The sequence below is a fragment of the Grampus griseus genome (assembly GCF_964374135.1).
Source record: "Grampus griseus genome assembly, chromosome: 8".
In the NCBI taxonomy this organism is placed as follows: domain Eukaryota; kingdom Metazoa; phylum Chordata; class Mammalia; order Artiodactyla; family Delphinidae; genus Grampus; species Grampus griseus.
In genome coordinates, this window is record NC_139002.1 from 49,554,831 (window position 1) to 49,575,206 (window position 20,376).

Here is a 20,376-nt window from a genome sequence, read left to right on the forward strand (position 1 = left end):
CTTGAATCCTGGCAACCTTGTCAGGAAGATATTAGTAGCCCCTTTTAGAAATGAGGCAACTGAGGTTCATAGATGTGAAAATATTTGCTGGAATCTACCTCACTGGAAAGTGGTACAATCAGCATTTCAACTCAGGATTGCCAGACTACAAAGCAGGGCTTTTTCCACTGGATAAGGAGCATTTTCCTCTGGGCCTAGGGTTGTCTTGGAAGGATTTACAGAGGGGACAGTGCTTGAGTGAACACCTGGATGCATGGAGGGTGAAGTAGGAGTTTTCTGTAATGACGTGAGGGAGGAGGACATTCCAGGCAGGGGTAAATCTGTGTGCAGCATATTATATCCAGATGATATAAAAAGGCATGTTATATCCAGATGATTTATGAATTTTGAAGAATTGAGAAAGCATATTATATCCAATGATTTCTGAATTATGAGAGGGGCGAGTGGCAGAAGATGAGGTTGGAAAAGAGGTGGGCATGGTCCCAGCACAGGCATTGTCAGCTTCTCTGAGTTTGCCTCTTCTCTAGCCTCCTCTACCGGCAGTTAGTTGGGTTGTGTCTCCTCTTGGCTGCCGTAACAAGCATCCTGTGCATAATGTGCATCCCTTGTGTAGAAATAGTTTCTTTACTCACTTGTTTCCACTAGTCTGTGTCCTCTTTGAGAGCAAAGACTGTGCTTTTTATCGTATCTAGTATAGCCAGACACATGCAGTAGGCACTCAGGAAGTGATGGGGTATGAAAGGGCCTTGTCCTTGCTAAGGAGAATCAATATTAATCATGGTCACCTCTTTTTGCCACTCTTCTACTCTTTCACAGTTGAGTAGGATTTTAACTTGGTAATTTTAGGATCTCTTCACATTTCCTGGGGCTAACACACCTGATAGAAAGCTAACAGAGGGGCTTTCCCTGGTGGCGCAGTGTTTGAGAGTCTGCCTGCCGATGCAGGGGACGCGGGTTCGTGCCCCGGTCCGGGAGGATCCCGCGTGCCGCAGAGCGGCTGGGCTCGTGAGCCAAGAAAGCTAACAGAGCCTTACTGGTGGCCCCAAGGGCCCGGAGTAGAGTTAACTGGTATAGCCTAAGTCCAGCCTGGGTTACTTGGTCTCCTGGTGTCACATCACACTTCTCACTTTTTCTGCTCAGTTCAACTCAGCAGTCATTGATGGAGCAAGTCCTGTGCCCATTGTACTTTGTGCTATGAGGATTCAGACATGAACAAGAAAGGGGAGGCAGTATGGCACGGTGCAGCCTCTTCACTTCATAGGGTTCCTGTGACGAACAAATGAGAGAATGTACATTTAGCCCTTAGTGCAGGCCTTACATTATTCACAGGGCAGGTGGGAATAATACACATGGTTTTGATCAATAGATTCTAGCATCTTATTATATAGGGTTACTTTAGGGTTTATAATAGTATAGCAGGTGTATGACATGTGTAAATAGGTAAATACAGTGCAAAGGCTACATTTGAAAAGCACTATAATAGAGCTGAAATTACCATGGAAGCACAAAGAAGGCAGGAAGACCAAGGAATGCTTTGTGGAAGAAGTGGCATTGAATAGAATCCCCTTTTCACACAGTTGACATACCTAACTAGAAGGCTGTGGAGATTAAAGGCTTAATTAACTATTGCCTGTTCTGAGACCCCTTCTCTGATCACCCTATTAAAATTAGGTCTATCTCTGTTATTCTCTGTCAGAGTCAAACCTGCACAATTACAGTTTCTAAGTGTTTCTTCTTTTTGAAATTTATTTTATTTTATTTACTTATTTTGTCTGCGTTGGGTCTTCATTGCTGCACACAGGCTGTCTCTAGTTGTGGTAAGCAGGGGCTACTCTTCGTTGTGGTGCACGGGCTTCTCATTGCAGTGGCTTCTCTTGTTGCAGAGCACGGGCTCTAGGCGTGCGGGCTTCAGTGGTTGCGGCACGTGGGCCCTAGAACGCACAGGCTTCAGTAGTTGTAGCCTGTGGGCTTCAGTAGTTGTGGCTTGCAGGCTCACTAGTTGTGGCTCGTGGGCTCTGGAGCGCAGGCTCAGTAGTTGTGGCGCCTGGGCTTAGTTGCTCCGTGGCATGTGGGACCTTCCTGGACCAGGGATTGAACCCGAGTCCCTTGCATTGGCAGGTGGATTCTTAACCACTGAGCCACCAGGGAAGTCCCTCTAAGTGTTTCTTTATTTGTGTATTTGCTTGTTTATTATCTGCTTCTTTCATTAGACTATAAACAGTGTGAGGGCAGTGACCATATCTACCTTGTTCACTGTTGTATCTCTAGCACTAACCCCTGGTAGGCACTCAAGAAATACTTGTGAAATGAATGAATGACTGTAAACAATGACTGTCATTTATCTATATATCATATTAGCTCTGGGCAGTTGCTATGCAGGACTGTGGCCTAATGACAAAAGCACCTGAAAGTAATCAAGGAGCAACTTGGTCCTGTTTGAACTTGCTGCCATTGTTCTGAGCTTTTTGATTTCAGTTGAGGATATCCTTTTCCCTTCCTTTATCTTTCTTACAGCGCCCTTATCATTCAGACCGGATGAATGCTGAAAACAATGAGCAGTCTATAGAGTGTATTTTTAAGATGATGATTAAGAGTCTCTAGAGGCCATTTTATAGTGAAACCAGGACTGAAAATTGGATGTTGGAGTTCCCCAGAAGGAAAAAGCTCAGGCTGCTACTTTCTTCAATGCTTCCTTTTGTGTATGATCTTCATGTGGGCATTTTGTAAAGTTTAATTTTTTGGAATGCTAAAAGCCTTTAAAGTCATGTATTAGTGTAATAAAAAATTATTTCTTTAAAGCAATCTCTAAAGAGAGAATGCTGTAAGTTTTCTGTTTCAGCAGTTCTCACGGTATGATTCACAGAAGGTCCTTTGTGGGGGAGGAAGAGGTGCATTTTAGCATTGTGTAGTAGTATCTTCTTTGTATACACTACTTTTTAAAAATGTAGTTTATTGATTTGACAGAGGTAACCAGGTAAAGATTGTGGTCCCTGATGTCTTTTGTCACACCAGAGAGGAACAGAGACCATCAGCTTTGAGAACAATTACATTCTCACGTTGTATAATTTCTTTAGTTTCTGGATGAAAAGGGTAGAAGTAAAATCTGCTTTGTTCACATCCATTAAATGCTACTGGGAGCCTGATGGCCTTGGAACTCTTTCACCATTTTAGCAGGGCTCTTGCTATTTAGAATGCCCAGAGTCAGGGTCAGTGCAGAATCAGTTATTAAAGGACAATAGTGGTGGTTATAGCTATTCAAAAGACTTCCTTTTGTTGATTGCTGTTATGCAAATACTACTGATGTCATACATTGGGTCTTTTTTCATTGTGATCTTTCCTGGGTGTATTATGATTTTAGAAAGTGGTGTATGATGTTATATATATTACATATATAGTGACTGAAGAAACCTGGCTTATTTTTCAGTCTTACCATGATCTCTTACCTGGACCTTTCAGTAGCCTTTTGTTTACTCTTCTCCCTTTCTTTATCATCTCATTCTCCAGGCCAGTCTCCACAGAGCAGCCAGAGCGATCTCTTTAAAACATAGATCAGAATAACTCCTACAGCTCTTTAAGGCTTTCTCACTGCTCTTTGTGTTAAACTCCCTACTGTGGCCCACCTGGCCCTGAGCCTCATCCCATACCACAATGCTTCCCCTTGTTCACCATGTTCCAGACACTGTGGTCTCCTTTCTGTTTTTACAACATGCCAAGTCTCTGAGCCTTTGTATTTTCTGTTCCTTCTTTCTAGAGTTCTTCCCCTGGCTGGCTTCTTCAGGCTTTACCCCCAGTGCCACCTCCACAGAGAGGCCATCTATGTTAGTTTCTTAGGGCTGTTGTAACAAAGTACCACAAACTGGGAGGCTTAAAACAACAGAAATTTATTTTCTAACAGTTTTAGAGGCCAGAAGTTCAAAATCAAGGTGTCGGTGTGATTGGTTCCTCCTAGGGAGAATCTGTTCCATCTCTCTCCTAGCTTCTGGTAGTTGCTGGCAATCCTTAGTGGCTTGCAGTTGCATAATTCCAGTGTCGTCTTCTGTCATCACGTGGCTGTCTTTCTTTTGTATAACTGTGTCTTCACATGGCCTTCTCTTTGTATCTGTCTCTGTGTTTCTTCTCTTCTTATAAGGACACCGGTTATATTGGACTAAGGGCTAACCCTATTCCAACATGACCTCATCTTAATTAATCATATTTGTAATGACCCTATTTCCAGATAAAGTCACTTGCTGAGGTTCCGGGAAGAACATGAATGTTGGGGGAGACATTATTCAACGCAGTACACTTTCCCTGACTCTCAATTTAAAGTAGGCTGCATTAGTGGATCTATATCTATAAACATACTCACAAGTTATTTATTTCTAGCCATTGGTGAGCAAGGCACTTCATTAGACCACATTTCATGCATTGTGCTCAATTCTGGGCACACCATCCATGAAAGGGAAGATAATTGAACTAGGATGTGAATGGGGTTGTGAAGATTTTAGAAATCATGTTATATGGGTAAGAACTGGGGTTTTGCTCAGTTGGAGAAGAGTAGATTTGGGAAGTCATCACAGCCCTCTGCAGGAGGACCATCCCTTCAGAGGAGGGGGAATATGGACAATTGGATTGTAAATTACATACATACACAGGTCTGTATCCTGTACTTGAGAAGTATGGTTTTGCCTTTTTGGGGGTGGGGGTGGGGGTCTTTATCGTTTTACCTTTTACCAGATACCAGCCTCCATCTCTTCCATCATAAAGGAAGAAAAACATTAGTTTGTCCCCCTCATCTGCGGTTTTCCTTTCCACAGTTTCAGTTACCTGCAGTCAACCTTGGTCCAAATATATTAAATGGAAAATTACAGAAATAAACAATTCATAAGTTTTAAATTGTATGTTGTTCTGAGTAGTGTGATGAAATCTCACGCCTTCTGCTCTGTCCTGCCAGGACCTGAATCATCCCTATGTCTAGCGTATCCACGCTGTATATGCTACCCATCTGTTAGTATAGGAAAAAACATAGAATATATTCCCTTTGTACCCACAGGGAATTGGTTCCAGGACCCCTCCGCGGATACCAAAATCCACGGATGCTTAAGGCCCTTATATATCGTACCATACAATGGCATAATACAGTTGGCTCTCTGTATCTGTAGGTTCTGCAGCCAAATATATGGGTAAGAATATGGAGGGCTGACTATATTGGGTTTGCTGACCGTATAGGGTTCAGCACTACCAACAGTTTCTGGCATCTGCTGGGGGTCTTGGAATGTACCCACCATGGATGTGGGGGGGATTACTGTATATGAGTTCTGGCAAGATTTTTCACTTTTTAAAATGGAATAAATATAACATAGTTTAGATTCCCTTGCAATTCAGCAAGCAGATTTCAGCAGCATTTGCCTGTGATGGAGAGGACCTCATGGCTTTGGGTATTCATGGCTTTGGGTATTCATGGCTTTGGGGATGCATGGACATCAGGGATGACCTCAGCTCCCTTGCCTCCTGTTCTCTGTCACAGCCTCTTTATGAAATTCCTATCCTAGTTTTATCTAGCCATTAAACTTCTCTACTCCTGTCCTGGGTGGTGGATGTCTGTTGAAGCAAACCCACAACTAGGTAGATTTTTGTACCTGCAAATTTAGTCTCTAAACTCAGGGATCCTATGAAGGCCTGAGCATCAGTTCCTTCTTCCATGCTGCACTTTCACCTCTATCTTAAAATCATTGCCACACTATGCCCTTTTACTCTCTTTTAGTAGATAGCCTTGCCCCCTACTTCAGTGATTAAAAAACTTAGTTGTTGTACGAGAGGCGTTTTAGCCAGAACCCCGTCAGTGTTCTCCTTTTCCACCTAGAGATGTAGTTCCTTCTGTACCCATCTGTTTCCCAAAGGAGGAGGGGTTCCTCCTGTCCAAATCAAATCCCTCCATATGTGTCTTGACCTCATTTTCTCCTGTCTCCTCAGAATCTCCCAGCATCACTAATCCCACTCTCACCTATAGTCTCAACTATTCCCTCTAATCACTTTTTGCCTTTGGGCATTATACCTCTACCATGTTTCTTTCTTCTTCATAAAACTCTTTGTGGAAAAACGTATCTTACACATTGCTCAAATCGACATTTTGCAGCACATTTGGGTGTACTGAACACTAGTATGCTGCTGAATGATCCAGTATAATATACATTTTACAAGAAGCTGTCATTCAGGTTAAATAACTGTGCACTGCCAGAGAGCCACAGGTTTAAGTCCTTTACAGCCCTAAAAACTGTGACTATAACCCTGTCACAAGGTCATACCTGACCTTTTAGGTTATATACTTCAGTAAAATGCTGATTAGTCCTTCCCCTGCTCCTCCACCTAGATGCTGGCCTTTTGTCTATATTAAATCTTCCTGTTTCTCCTCCCAGCAGAGGGCATGCAGTTCCTGGTTCCTCAGCAGCCTGGATAACGCTAAACTCTTGTGAGTCGGGTTTAGGTTTTATGCTTGGGTTCTTCCTCAGGCACGTGATTTGTCACTGGGCAAAAGGCACATCTGACTACAGCATTCTGCAACTCTTCCAAAGCCAGTAACAGACCCATGCAATAAATGAATCCTCACAAACTTGATCGTGGGAACTTTGATTTCTATTCTCATTGCTTTGAGTCATGCTGTTCTCTGAAGCTGTGTTGGGTTTATTTTAATACCATCTGCAGAGCTAGGATGTATGCATGCGTGCATTTATTCTGTGTATGGTCATTGATCTTCTACCATGTGCCAGACATTATTCTAGTCACTGGGGACTTAGCAGTGGACACAACAGATGAAAGTCTCTGCCTCATTAAGGCTCTATTTCTAGCGTACCTATTTCATTCACTGTTGGTTTAGAGAGGCAATCTCAGATTTCAGTTAGGTTTCTCTTTATAGGGAGATTTTCCTATGTACATCAGGTGGCAGCCTGGTGAATCTAATCTCATCTCCCATCTCTTCTCCTCATGAATTATATATCTTCTGCCACAAACAACAACAGTTCCTGAATATGCTTGTTCTGCAGAGTTCCTCATGCTCCCTTTGCTTGACATGCTTTTCTGTACTTGGAAAAATTCTTGTTACTCTTCTGAGTTCACCTCAGATATCACTTCTTTGGTGAAGCCTTGCATGATTCCTGCAGGTCGGAACGTAACTTCTAAGCTCCCACAGCACTTTGTATATAGAACTTAAACCATACCATCTTGTGATTGTTTATTAGTATGCTCATCACTTTTTTTACATTCAAAACTTGAGAGATTGAATTGTATCTTACTCCGTTCTCCTTCCTAATGCCTGTCACTAATGAATACTCAATACACATTTTTAAGTGAAAGAAAAAAAATTTTTTTTAAACATCTTTATTGGAGTGTAGTTGCTTTACAGTGGTGTGTTAGTTTCTGCTTTATAACAAAGTGAATCAGCTATACATATACATACATCCCCATATCTCCTTCCTCTTGGGTCTCCCTCCCACCCTCCCTATCCCACCCCTCTAGGTGGTCACAAAGCGCCGAGCTGATATCCCTGTGCTATGTGGCTGCTTCCCACTAGCTATCTATTTTACATTTGGTAGTGTATATATGTCCATGCCACTTTCTCACTTTGTCTCAGCTTACCCTTCCCCCTTCCTGTATCCTCAAGTCCACTCTCTACGTCTGTATCTTCATTCCTGTCCTGCCCCTATGTTCTTCAGAACCATTTTTTTTTTAAGATTCCATATATGTGTTAGCATACAGTATTTATTTTTCTCCTTCTGACTTACTTCACTCTGTATGACAGACTCTTAGGTCCATCCATCTCACTACAAATAACTCAATTTCGTTTCTGAGTAATATTCCATTGCATATATGTGCCACATCTTCTTTATCCATTCATCTGTCGATGGACACTTAGGTTGCTTCCATGTCCTGGCTATTGTAAATAGAGCTGCAATGAACATTGTGGTACATGACTCTTTTTGAATTATGGTTTTCTCAGGGTATATGCCCAGTAGTGGGATTGCTGGGTCATATGGTAGCTCTATTTTTAGCTTTTTAAGGAACCTCCATACTGTTCTCCATAGTGGCTGTATCAATTTACATTCCCACCAACAGTTCAAGAGGGTTCCCTTTTCTTCACACCCTCTCCAGCATTTATTGTTTGTAGATTTTTTTTTTTTTTAAGAAGATGTTGGGGGTAGGAGTTTATTTACTTATTTATTTTTGCTGTGTTGGGTCTTCGTTTCTGTGCGAGGGCTTTCTCTGGATGCAGCAAGCGGGGGCCACTCTTCATCGCGGTGCGCGGGCCTCTCACTGTCGCGGCCTCTCTTGTTGTGAAGCACAGGCTCCAGACGCGCAGGCTCAGTAATTGTGGCTCACGGGCCCAGTTGCTTCGCGGCATGTGGGGTCTTCTCGGACCAGGGCTCGAACCTGTGTCCCTTGCATTAGCAGACAGATTCTCAACCACTGCGCCACCAGGGAAGCCCCTGTTTGTAGATTTTTTGATGATGGCCATTCTGACTGGTGTGAGGTGATACCTCATTGTAGTTTTGATTTGCATTTCTCTAATGATTCGTGATGTTGAGCATTCTGTCATGTGTTTGTGGGCAATCTGTATATCTTCTCTGGAGAAATGTCTATTTAGGTCTTCTGCCCATTTTGGGATTGGGTTGTTTTTTTTGATATTGAGCTGCTTGTACATTTTGGAGATCAATCCTTTGTCCGTTGCTTCATTTGCAAATATTTTCTCCCATTCTGAGGGTTGTCTTTTCATCTTGCTTATGTTTTTCTTTGCTGCGCAAAAGCTTTTAAGTTTCATTAGGTCCCATTTGTTTATTTTTGTTTTTATTTCCATTTCTCTAGGAGGTGGGTCAAAAAGGATCTTGCTGTGATTTATGTCACAGAGTGTTCTGCCTATGTTTTCCTCTAAGAGTTTGATAGTGTCTGGCCTTACATTTAGGTCTTTAATCCATTTTGAGTTTATTTTTGTGTATGGTGTTAGGGAGTGTTCTAATTTCATTCTTTTACATGTAGCTGTCCATTTTTCTCAGCACCACTTATTGAAGAGGCTGTCTTTTCCCCGTTATATATTCTTGCCTCCTTTATCAAAAATAAGGTGACCATATGTGTCTGGGTTTATCTCTGTGCTTTCTATGCTGTTCCATTGGTCTATATTTCTGTTTTTGTGCCAGTACCATACTGTCTTGATTACTGTAGCTTTGTAGAATAGTCTGGAGAAAAATTTAATATAAATGTGATTTAGTATAATATAATTTACATATGACTATAGTGAAATAGAAATATAAACATCATATGTACATAATACGTGTATCTTAAAGGAAATCTTAAGTGTTTACAAATCTATTTGCTAATTATCTTATAGGTATAGAAAAATGCACCATCCTAAATCCAGAATCCTCTCATTCTCTTTTAGAGTGACTTTCCCCCGCAAGGGTAACCACTAGTCTGACTTCTAACAACATGCGTTTTGAACCCTGACTTTAAACTATGTGAATATATCTTTATTTAAAAAGAAAGATGTAAAATAATTGACATTTTTGTATCTCAGGTTTTTTTCATTTAAGAGTTTGGACTTGAGATTTAAGTTCCCTTACTGTCCTAAAATTTTATGTATCTAATATTTAAAATCTAACGGTTCAAAAAAAAAAAAAAACCTAACGGTTCTCCTGCTTTACCATTGGATTGGCCAAAAAGTCGTTCGGGTTTTTCCCATAACACGGAAAAACCCGAACGGACTTTTTGGCCAATCCAATATTTATACAACAGCGCCCTCTGACGATGTAACATTTACTAAAATTTAGATATTTAATAATTGCAGTGACACTTTATCTCTAATTTGCGAGCTTAAAATGTGCTCAGGTAATTCTAGTGGTACAGAGCTTCCTGAAGCCACAGGAAGTTATTGATCGTGTGGTGCTCTCACAGAGCTGTTTAGGCAGTAGATGATGCCAGAATTTTCCTCTGCTGAAACACCTGACTATTGTTGGACAAAACATGTTATTTCTTGATTTACTGGAATGTTTTAGGTGTTCTTAAGGGCAGGATATCTTCACCTTTGTTTTAGTAGAGCAGAGAATATTTTGATGTCATAGAATTTTGGTAATTTAGAATGGGATTCTCCTTTTGGGGTCCAAGTCTTTGGTCAGGGGAAAGGAGGCTTCCTGAACACTGTAGAATTGTGTTGAATCCATTTTCCTACCAAGTATATACTATTGAGAATAGTATATACTGTTTTTAGATGCTGTTGTGATATTTATTTATACCATTATTCAATTTATAATAGCTTCTCTTATATTTTCTCAAGCACTGGCTTGATATAACACGATATAAAGTGTCTATGAGAATTTTAACATTAACAAGAGGACCTTTTACACAGAAATGTGGGGGACCACATTAGGAAGATTTGGACTGCATTCATTTAATAATTATTTATAAAGTATCTGTCTTGTACAGGGGCACTGTGGTAGCTATTGTGTTCTTGCCTTTCTAACAATTCATTTGTAGGTGTAGGAAGCTGGATAGCCAAACTTTTTCCACAGTGGACTCTCTCATATCCTTTTATTCCCTTCCCAGTTTGTTTTATCTTTAAGTAAATAATTTATATCTAAGAGTTTCTTTTTTGAGACTAGGAGCAGGTTACAAATAATATACAGAAGGAAGGAATACAGTTTTCTCTCTTATATTAATATGGACAGAAAGATGTGTGAAGATATGCAGCATCTTATTACATAGAAGGATGATTTCACTTGAAGGTTATCTCTGAGGAAACTTCCACCTTCCTTGTTAAAATGGAAACTAGACCTGCTAAGGTTGGCTATAAAGGGAGCATCCCTGTGGGAAGGGAATGACATTCCTGTTTCTTGGATTCACCTTCCTCTTGGAGAGACTTGTGATTCTTTTCCTTATCACCACCACCACTCTCATCAAGGGATACTGTTTCCCTTTTAATTCTTTTAAGTCAGATTTACTCTCCAATCTTTCCTGGTATCTTTGTAGTACAGATGAACAAAGGTAGAACGTTCAAAAGATTCTTGAAAGGTTCTGACATAATAAAGTAGAAATAAACCTAGTCACCCATGATCTGACTCATAAGATATGGCTTGCTCTCCCGTCTTGACCCAGTTCTGTGGCTACTCCTGGGTGAGGGACAACTTAGTAGGACCCCACTCATAGGACTTTTCTCCAACTATAGACCCAGATCCTGCCTAAACCCCACCTTCCTTTCAGGTTTTGGTTCCTTCTTTGACAAATTGTGTCCTTCTAACATGAAGGTGTCTACCCCTTCAGGGGAGATCAAGCTTGCCCAGAAACAATGTCGGTCTCCATTTAGGAACTCTAATAGAATGTAATGCCATAATTCCATAATTAATACAGGGTACATACATCAAATGGAAGAAAGAACATCTTATTTCATTTTAACATCTCTGGATTAGAATTGGAGACCAGAGAGCCCTCTTTCAAGGTGCTTTAATGTATTGGAGGTGTGAGTCTATTTTTTTGTCTTGTATATCTCTGAGTATACTTTTCATATGTTTAGTAAAATTTCAATTAACTATTATCATATATCTGGGTATGTAAATGAAACCAACTGTATACTGAGTTTCTTAAAACTAAAAGCTACTAAGAGTCAACGTGATTTTTTTTTTTTTTATCAGCAGCCTGAGTAAATGAGTTAAAAACAATATAGTAACAATTCTTGAGTCAGGTCAGTGAAAAGACCATATGCTTCAGTATAACTGTTAGTATGTATTTGGGGATATGTACTTCATTTTGCAAATGAAGATACTCTAGTGTCCCCTGCTGAAGGTTGCAGTTTGTAGCCAGCCCTATCTGCCATAGTGTGTTACAGTGAAAAAAAGCAGGCTGGATTTTGTCAGAAGTAGGATTGGGTAGTGGATAAAGCACATGAAAAACAATTGTATTTGACTTTTATTTATTAGTTATATTACCTTGGACAAGTTATCTGACCTCTCTGAGCTTCAGTGTCCTTATTATGTAAGACTGGTATAATGAACGTGCCCCCAGAGGGTAATGGGGAAGATGGTGAGGTGATTTGTGTAAAGCACCAGCACAGTACCAGACACAGAGCAGGTGCTCTGTGTTAACCCTCACTCCAAGTTGCCACCAAAACTGTTTCTAATAGATGTGATGTTCTTACAGGCTTTTCTGGGTGTAAATTTTATTTTTGAGCAGTTTTAAAGTCCAAATAGTTATTTTTGCCACAATAAACTATTTAAAGGATGTTGTTCTCTTTATTCCTTCTTGCCTACCCATTCTCATGGATCTCTTTATCCTCTACAAGGTGAAGAAGGGGAGCATCTCTTGGAATTTCTAGGACCACATTCTAGAAAGGACTGCTGTGTGTGACTAGAGGTGTTTTCACTTTTTGAGGTCATGCCTGTGTGGCTTTTACAGTGCTATTAATTATTTTAGTTATCTCAATACACTAAATTGAAAAAACAATTAAAGATTCCAGGTTTGCCTCTGACTTGTAACCTTGACCAAGGCACTTGACCTCTTTGAGTCTGGTTTCTTCAGTTGAACAACGCAGATCAAATGGCTTCTACGTCCCTGTCTCCTTTTATGTTGTGATTTATAAAATCTCTGTTCAGGAGCACAGGACTGTAAGTGGCGTGCAGGCCTCAGTTCTCAACAGCAGAGGGCATGCTGCACCTAGTATGCTGGGTCGTTAGGTATTGGAAAATATCTATAGCTGTGCAGCCCGAAGTTGATATCGTTGATAATTAGGAAGAGTCAAGAAAATTCTGCAAATTAATGTTTTGTAAATGATATTTCACTGCCTCTTTCTAGCTGTTTAATATTTAGGTGAAGCACTCAAGAGATAGGAGATTTTGACATTCTAAGGGTATGTCCTATAATTCTGTGAAGAGCTTCATCACTCTCTGCCTTATTTACCCCATCTAAGTACTCCATGCTTAGGATTGGTGTGCAGATGGGATGGAGTGGAGAGCTAACATTCACTGAGCATGTATTATATACCAGGGACTATACCTAATACTTTGGATATGTTTTCTCTAATCTTCACAGCAATCCTTTGAGTTATGTGTTATTATGCTTATTTTATATAGGACAACAGTGGGGCTCACAGAGGTTAAGTGACTTGCCTGAGGCCCCACAGTAGGAATTCAAGTTTAGATCTGTTGACTTCTAACCTGCTTTCTTTCTGTCATACTAGAGTTCCACCCGCTTTTCCCCAAGCTAAACAGTTAGGGATTGCTAGGAGCAGGAGTGCCCTGAGAGCAGCCACAGAAGGAGGTTTGGCTTTCTCTGTCTAAAGTTCTTGTGGCTCTTGTAATTCTAGATACAGGCTCTTCCTCTGGCGAGAATTTTTTCACCATATACATTTAACATGATATATACAAACACATACCCATGTTTTCAAATTTGAAACCTTTAGACTGTATTATTGAAATAGGTTTCTTGGTGGGCTGCTTTTAAAGGGAACAGTGATATCTCATTTTACAAGGCTAGGCTCTAAAGTCAGTGGGTAAGTTGAAAATCACTATGGCAGAATTATCTTTGAGAATACCAGGAGAAGGCATCTTGTTAGAGAGCTGTGTACTTCCTTCCTTTAAGTCCAACACAGCTAGTCCTTCCTCCTTTGTTGAAACAGATGATGGTTTTTCCTGTTGAGCTTCAAATGATGCAGTTGGCTTGTATTTAGGGGCCATGTTGGGTGGTAATTCACATCTTTAAACATCAGAGTTTCATTCAGCATACTGAGATGCTTACATATTAGAAGTATTCTGAAACCTAGATCAAGAGAAGGAATAGCAGATTCTTGTCTTATTTGGGGGCTTATGCTAACTCATTGTTCTCAAAATGTTAGCTGTACATCAGAATTACTTGGAGGGCTTGTTAAAACACAAGTTACTGAGTTCTACTCCCCACAGTTTCTAATTCAGTAGGCCTGGGATTCAGCCAGAGAATTTGCATTTTTAACAAGTCCCAGATGAAGCTGATACTGATATCTAGGGACCTCATGTGGAGAAACACTACTAATTTGAATGGAAGCAAGTGGAATCACTTGTCTATCTTCCCTTCACTGTTTGCCTATTTCTCTTGCTCTTTTTTACTTTTAGGCTTAGTGGGTATAATTGAATTAGTTTAAGTTAAATCAAGGAGCTGTGGCTCAGCTAATGCTTTATCCTGTTGCTTAGTTTACTACTTGGCCTAGAACAAGTACTTGGCCCATTCAATAGATGCTTGTTGAATAAGTGACTGAGAGAGTTAACATATGTCATGGGAGGGGTTTTTTAGCACATGGACATCATTATTATATACCTGTTCCATACAGACTGCTTATTTTACTGAAAGGTAGATAGTCTTTATATTAGAATAGCTTGTATTTTAGGACTATATATGGTGATGATCGTGGACATTGGGATGTGTGCATTAGGTGCAGTTTTGAGAAACTTGCATTTTGGGACCTCTGGTATGAATGTGAAGTATGCATGTGTGTGTGTGTGTGTGTGTGTGTGTGTGTGTGTGTGTGTGTAGATGGAGTGGATGCAGGAAGTTCCATCTGTTTTAGAACAGCCAAGGGAAATCTTACAAGATCTGGATTAGGTCAGAACCAGCTCCTGCCCCAGGAAGGCTGGAGCAGTACTGGATCAGCCTATGTGTGCCCCAGAGCACCCTGCATTCTCACTCCTGTCCCTCCAAAGCACTGAAGAATTCAAACACTATGACCCTAAAGGTTCAGTGGGCTCTGTACTGTTGGGTAACTCTTTAAATTCAGATAGTTGTATATGAACTTTACCATATTATAGGGTTTAATAATTGTATTTTTTAAATGGTGAGTTTATTAAGAGAAGGGTGAAAAAGCTCAAAAAATACATTTAAAGTGCAATGTAAGCTTAAAATTGTGTCATTCTGACATGTTTTATATTGTATCTCACAAAGTCTCAGTATCCAGTGTGTTTTTTTCTCTCAGTGTAGATTATATTTTTTCCTTTAAATTCATTTTACTTTTTTATGCTGAAGTATTTTCAAGTAAATTATAAACTGCATGACGTTTTCTCTCTAAATCCTTCAATGTACAGCTGTAGAAAAAGAAAAACATTTTTTTATGTAGCCAAAACAATATGATCACTCTTAACAAAATTAACAAGTCCTTAGTCTCACCTAATACCTAGTCCATATTTAAATTAACCCAGTTGTCCCTAAATTGTCATTTATATCTTGTTTGTTCAAACCAAGATACCATCTGGAATCATGCATTGCATTTGATTATTATGTTCCTTAAAATTTATTTAATCTAAAACAGTCCTTTTATCAGGATATTGCCTTGCCTTTTTCTTATAAAATGTCTTACCTTTGGATTTGTCTGATTGCCTCTTCAGAGTATCTTCAGTTTGTTTTTCTACCCTTTGTATTTCTTCTGCATTAGCTGACATTTGGTAAAACAGAGCTCTTTTTCATCAACTGGGACTATTTGGTACCCTGAAATATAATTCTATTGGAAAGGCAGGTTAAATGTTGAGTTCTTTACTTTTTTATTTACAACTTCTAAGTGAGGAGTTGGTTTAATAAATAACTTAAGTGGTGGCGAACGAATATTTTTCTTGCTTTTTCTTTTTTGATATCCTTATGGAGTAATGGATTTTCATGAATTGAACGTTTCAATCAACTACAATCATTATTCTTATGTTCAATTTGTTTTATGTTCAATTTATTAAAACTTTAGCCAATGATAGTCCTTTGTAGTTGTCTCCTATATTTGTTAGATATAACTCCATTAATTTTTGAGTGCTTCCTTGCACAGGAAGATGCATTGGTTTATCTCGTAGCTTTCTTGTCCCAAATGTCAGGCAGCCATTTCACTAACAAGCCCTATTCGTTTTAGTGGGGAATAGTATTAGATACCAAAATCCTGGCCCTTGGAATGTTAATTGTTATTGGGGTGACAATGTTTATAGACCTTTTCAGTGGTCTGTTTAGTCCTTGAATTTTGATATTAAAAGTTTCAATAATGAAAATTCAGGTAGTAAGGAATGTCTGTATTTTAAAAATGAATAGGTTCCAATTAATAGGTTCTACTGTTTCATTCAATTTTAACATTATTGTTTTTAAGTAGCTACTTGATTTTATAATTGTATCTTTTGTGTTACACTGAAAATCTTGACCACCAATAACATTGCTTTATCTTAAAATATAAAGAAAATAATTTCAAAATAACAATATCAATATTACTACTACTAATGAAACCAAGTGAAGTTTAAATTTTTTTGTGATTTTTGTAGCATAGATTGATTTTAATGGAAGAATAAATATAAATACTTGTTTGATATTTAATTACTTTCCTTTGAAATATGTCTTGTCTGTTTCTTTTTTGTCATAGGTTGATCATTTTGGATTTCATACTGATAAAACTTTTAAACAACGGTACCTAATAGCTGATAAACATTGGAAGGAAGATGGTGGATCTATACTTTTCTACACTGGTAATGAAGGGGACATTATCTGGTTTTGCAATAATACGGTATGTGCAGATTTGTGAAACTCTGGGCTCAATTTCCTTTTTATTATCATCAACTGGAAAAAATCTTTTGCAGTATATATGACTGAGTATTTCTGTATTGTGAAGTTCTTTAAAAAATAACAAAAAGATAAACTCACGAATAATAGAAAAACAGAAAAAGTACATGAATAGGCAGTTCACAAAAGAATAAATACAGATATCCAACAAGCCTGTTCAGCCTTAAAGAATTACACATGAAAAGAATGAAATACTGTTTTTGGACAATTGAATTTTAAAAGATTTAAAAAAAATATCCCAGCTTATTTAACGATTGAACAAGGATATGAGGGAAATGGGAGTGGGAATGTTATGGCATATAGTTTATTATTATTATTATGGTCTCTAGAATGTGAACACAAGGGCAGGAATTTTTGTTTGTTCAGTGTTGTATGCTCAGATCCAGGACTGTGCTAGGCATATAGTAGGTACTCAATAAATATTTGTTAAATGAATGAATTAATAAAATCTAAACAAAGCCAGTGCAAATAAGAAAAAATAATACAAGTTTGATTGTCAAATAGGAATGGACAAAGGTAAAACTGTAGCTATATTTTAGCTTCCCTGTTCTACCATTTTTCTTATATTTGTGAGGGTAAAAAAGTGTAGCTGTTATCTTGCTTCCCTGACTATATATTCTGTCATCTTTTATAGTAATGCTTGAATCTGTTAACAAAACTTAATTTAGGAGGACACGTGGAAGGAAGAAATTTTCCTTTTTAATGTTCCAGAGCTAAGACTAGAAAATGGCAACTTTCTACCAAAAAGCTAGTCTGTGAACTACCTTAAAGTGAGGACTGAATCGTATTTTCTCCACTGCCAATGTCTGGCATGGTGCCTGGTATTCAGGAGGTCTTAGTAAATGTTGAACTGAACTGCACTGAAAGCAAAGATATGAACCCAATTATACTGTGTTATCACATTCCACATTTCTGATTATTTCCTTAGGAATGCTAATAGTCTAAATATGTTAGTTGAAAATAAAATAATTCCCTAAGAGCTGAGATCCTAGATATCTGTCTCTCTTAGATGAGTGACAGATGAAATCAGGACTTACTTTCCATCAGATTCCTGCTCTGTTATTCTGTGAAACAACTGAGGCTGCCTTGTCTCCCTTTCTCTTTCTAATGTGATTTCTCTTTTATGCCAAGGCCACGGGGCAGCTTCTCCTATCCAGTTATTTTCCCAGCTCCTGTTCTTTATCATAGGTAGGCAACTGTTCCTGCCTCCACAGACCCCACTGCTCTGACAGGCACTGCAGCATAATTTAATAAGACTTGCTGGGAATCTCTGACCTCTGAAGTGGTAGAAAGGAAGAGCTACTCAGGGTAGGAAGAGTTCCAGGTACCTGATAGAGGCAGATCCTAGAAGGACAGATCTTGACCCTTTCCCAGCCCTAGACACACCTTCCTTTACATACTAAAATGTTTGGGTTGCATATTTACATATTCTGGACATTTATTTATTGAGAGGCAGTATAGCATAGTGGTCAAGAGTGAAGATGTCAGCCAGTGATAAGATTTGAATTCTGGTTTTGCCACTATGCTTTGTGACTTTGAGTAAGTTTCTTATTCTGTGCCTTAGTTTTTATATATTAAACGGTTATAATAATGTCTAGTTAATTGAGTTGTTATGAGGGCAAATAAGAATTAGGAACTTAGAACAATGCTGACACATAATGTTATTTAATATTAATATGTTACATGGACCTCTTTTGAAAAATAAAACACCCTGAAATAGGTGCAGGTAAATAATCAATACAGTTGCTTCCTCTCAAACCCTGAGGTCAACTCCTCTGGCTATTTTGATGGATGATCCTTACCCTTAAGAAGCTCATAGTCTGGTAGGGTCAGACACACATGTAAGCAAATATTGCAGCAGAGTAATAGAGATCTATACCTAGCACAGTGGTGTTGAGCGGAGGGTGTGATCAGTAAGCCATAGTGGGGACAGGCAGAGGAGGGCATCTTGAGCTGGTGTTACAGAATCTGTAGATTCATGGCAGGGAATGAGCAAGGTGTTAAGAGAGAAAATGGGGGTTATTGAAACCATCACAGATATCAGGTTAAATTCTCTGTCCTCACATGCATACAGCCCTTTTAATTGTTCATTTATTGGTCAAGACAAACAAAAAAACCTTAGAGGTTCTTAGTCTTTGTTAGGGAGCAACAGCTCATTAAAAAGCAATAATGTACACAGGGAATGACAAATCTAGTCGATTTGTCTAGATCGACTGTGCTAAATCTAGTCGATTGAAGTTGGGCACCTAGAATGCTTTGTTAAGAAGGATTCTGAAGGCACAATTTGAGGTAAGTGAAAAAATGCAATGGTTGATTAATGACCAGCATTATGTGTGGAAATAAGGAGGTCTTACTGCACTTGATGTGGTTGTGTTCTGGAGCCAGATGGCCTGTGCTTGAATCTTAGCTCTGCCACTTTCTAGCTGTGTGACTGTCACAGGTTATTTAAACTCTTGTGCTTCAGTGTCCTTGTCTGTAAAATGGGTATAATCAAAATGCCTATCTCTTAGATTGTTGTGATAATTAAGTGAATACATATAAAGTGTTTAGAAGAGTATCTGACAAGTTGTAAGCACTCAATATTAGCTATGGTTAGCTACTATTTATCTTCATGTAAATAAGATTAACCTAAAACCCAAGGGAGTCCAATATGTTTATTTGTATTGTTCTCTTTCATGTTATAAATAAAAGTTATCTGTGAGTAGACAGATAACTTAGTTATCCGCAGGTCTTTCCTAGATTTTTTGGCACACAGTGCAATTTGAAGACTATTTTAGACATAATGTTGATTCTGAGGCTAGAGTGTCAGAATAAGGAGAGTTGGAATGACTGGTAGTTGAGCAACTTGGGCTTATTTTTAATTGTTTCACTCTAATACAGTGTGAGATTGATGTGCAACAGTGAAACAGCAATTATATTGTTTACCTGTGGAACAAATATGAATTGTGCAGCTTCTCAGAGAACTCTTTTTGGTCCATTTCATGAGTTGCAAAGAGATTCAGACTTTTTTTCACGACCTGATTTTATCCTGTGAATTTGTAAATTCCTCCTAGGGGTTCATGTGGGATGTGGCTGAGGAACTGAAAGCTATGTTGGTGTTTGCTGAACATCGATATTATGGAGAGTCCCTACCCTTTGGTGCCAACTCCTTCAAGGTAAGTGTATTTTCTACTTTTAAGTTTAGAACATTTTCTAATTACATGTCCCACTGTAAGAAAGAAATGATAGCTTTAAGTTGAACTGCCTGAAATTTCAGTAATTTGTATTTAATCTTTACTTTTTATGTATAATGATCAGCCTTTAACTCAGTGTGATGAGGCTAGCCTTCACCAGGCAAATCTTAATCTATGGCTGCAGAGATTGGAGGGAACTTTTCAGTGTTTAAAAAATGTCAGTAAATAATCTGCTTTATAAATTATACACTTAAATTATTGGGTCTACCACTGGAAAAAAATGTAATGAGTGCGCAAATGTTTGCTTAGTAAGGTGTTTTTCAATACAATAAGGACAAATCATCACTGTGATTCAGTGAGGCCAACTGGCCACTTGGATTCCCTTCTGGCCTTTCTGTTCTCACAAGGAGCTTTGGCCTCAGCCAAAGCTACAAATCTACACTTAATAAGCCAGGACACCTTTTCCTCAACTGAGTCACTCATGTACTACCCTTGTGATTCTGGCTATATGAATTTGCCATCTGTATTATTATTCATTGACTATTTTTCTTTAAATAACTCACTTTTTTTTTTTTTTTTTTTTTTTTGTGGTACGCGGGCCCCTCACTCCTGTGGCCTCTCTCGTTGCGGAGCACAGGCTCCCGGACGC

General features: G+C 38.9%; 1 protein-coding gene across 2 annotated transcripts in view; it reads left to right on the forward strand.

Annotated features, from left to right (window-relative positions):
- Positions 1-20,376, forward strand: part of PRCP (prolylcarboxypeptidase) — a 72,499-nt gene that overhangs the window by 22,374 nt on the left and 29,749 nt on the right. For both annotated transcript variants that reach the window (XM_082660181.1, XM_082660180.1), the window contains exons 3-4: positions 16,358-16,498; positions 19,608-19,709. In XM_082660181.1, the coding sequence (XP_082516307.1) occupies positions 16,358-16,498; positions 19,608-19,709 (243 nt within the window). The remainder of the gene's footprint in view (positions 1-16,357; positions 16,499-19,607; positions 19,710-20,376) is intronic.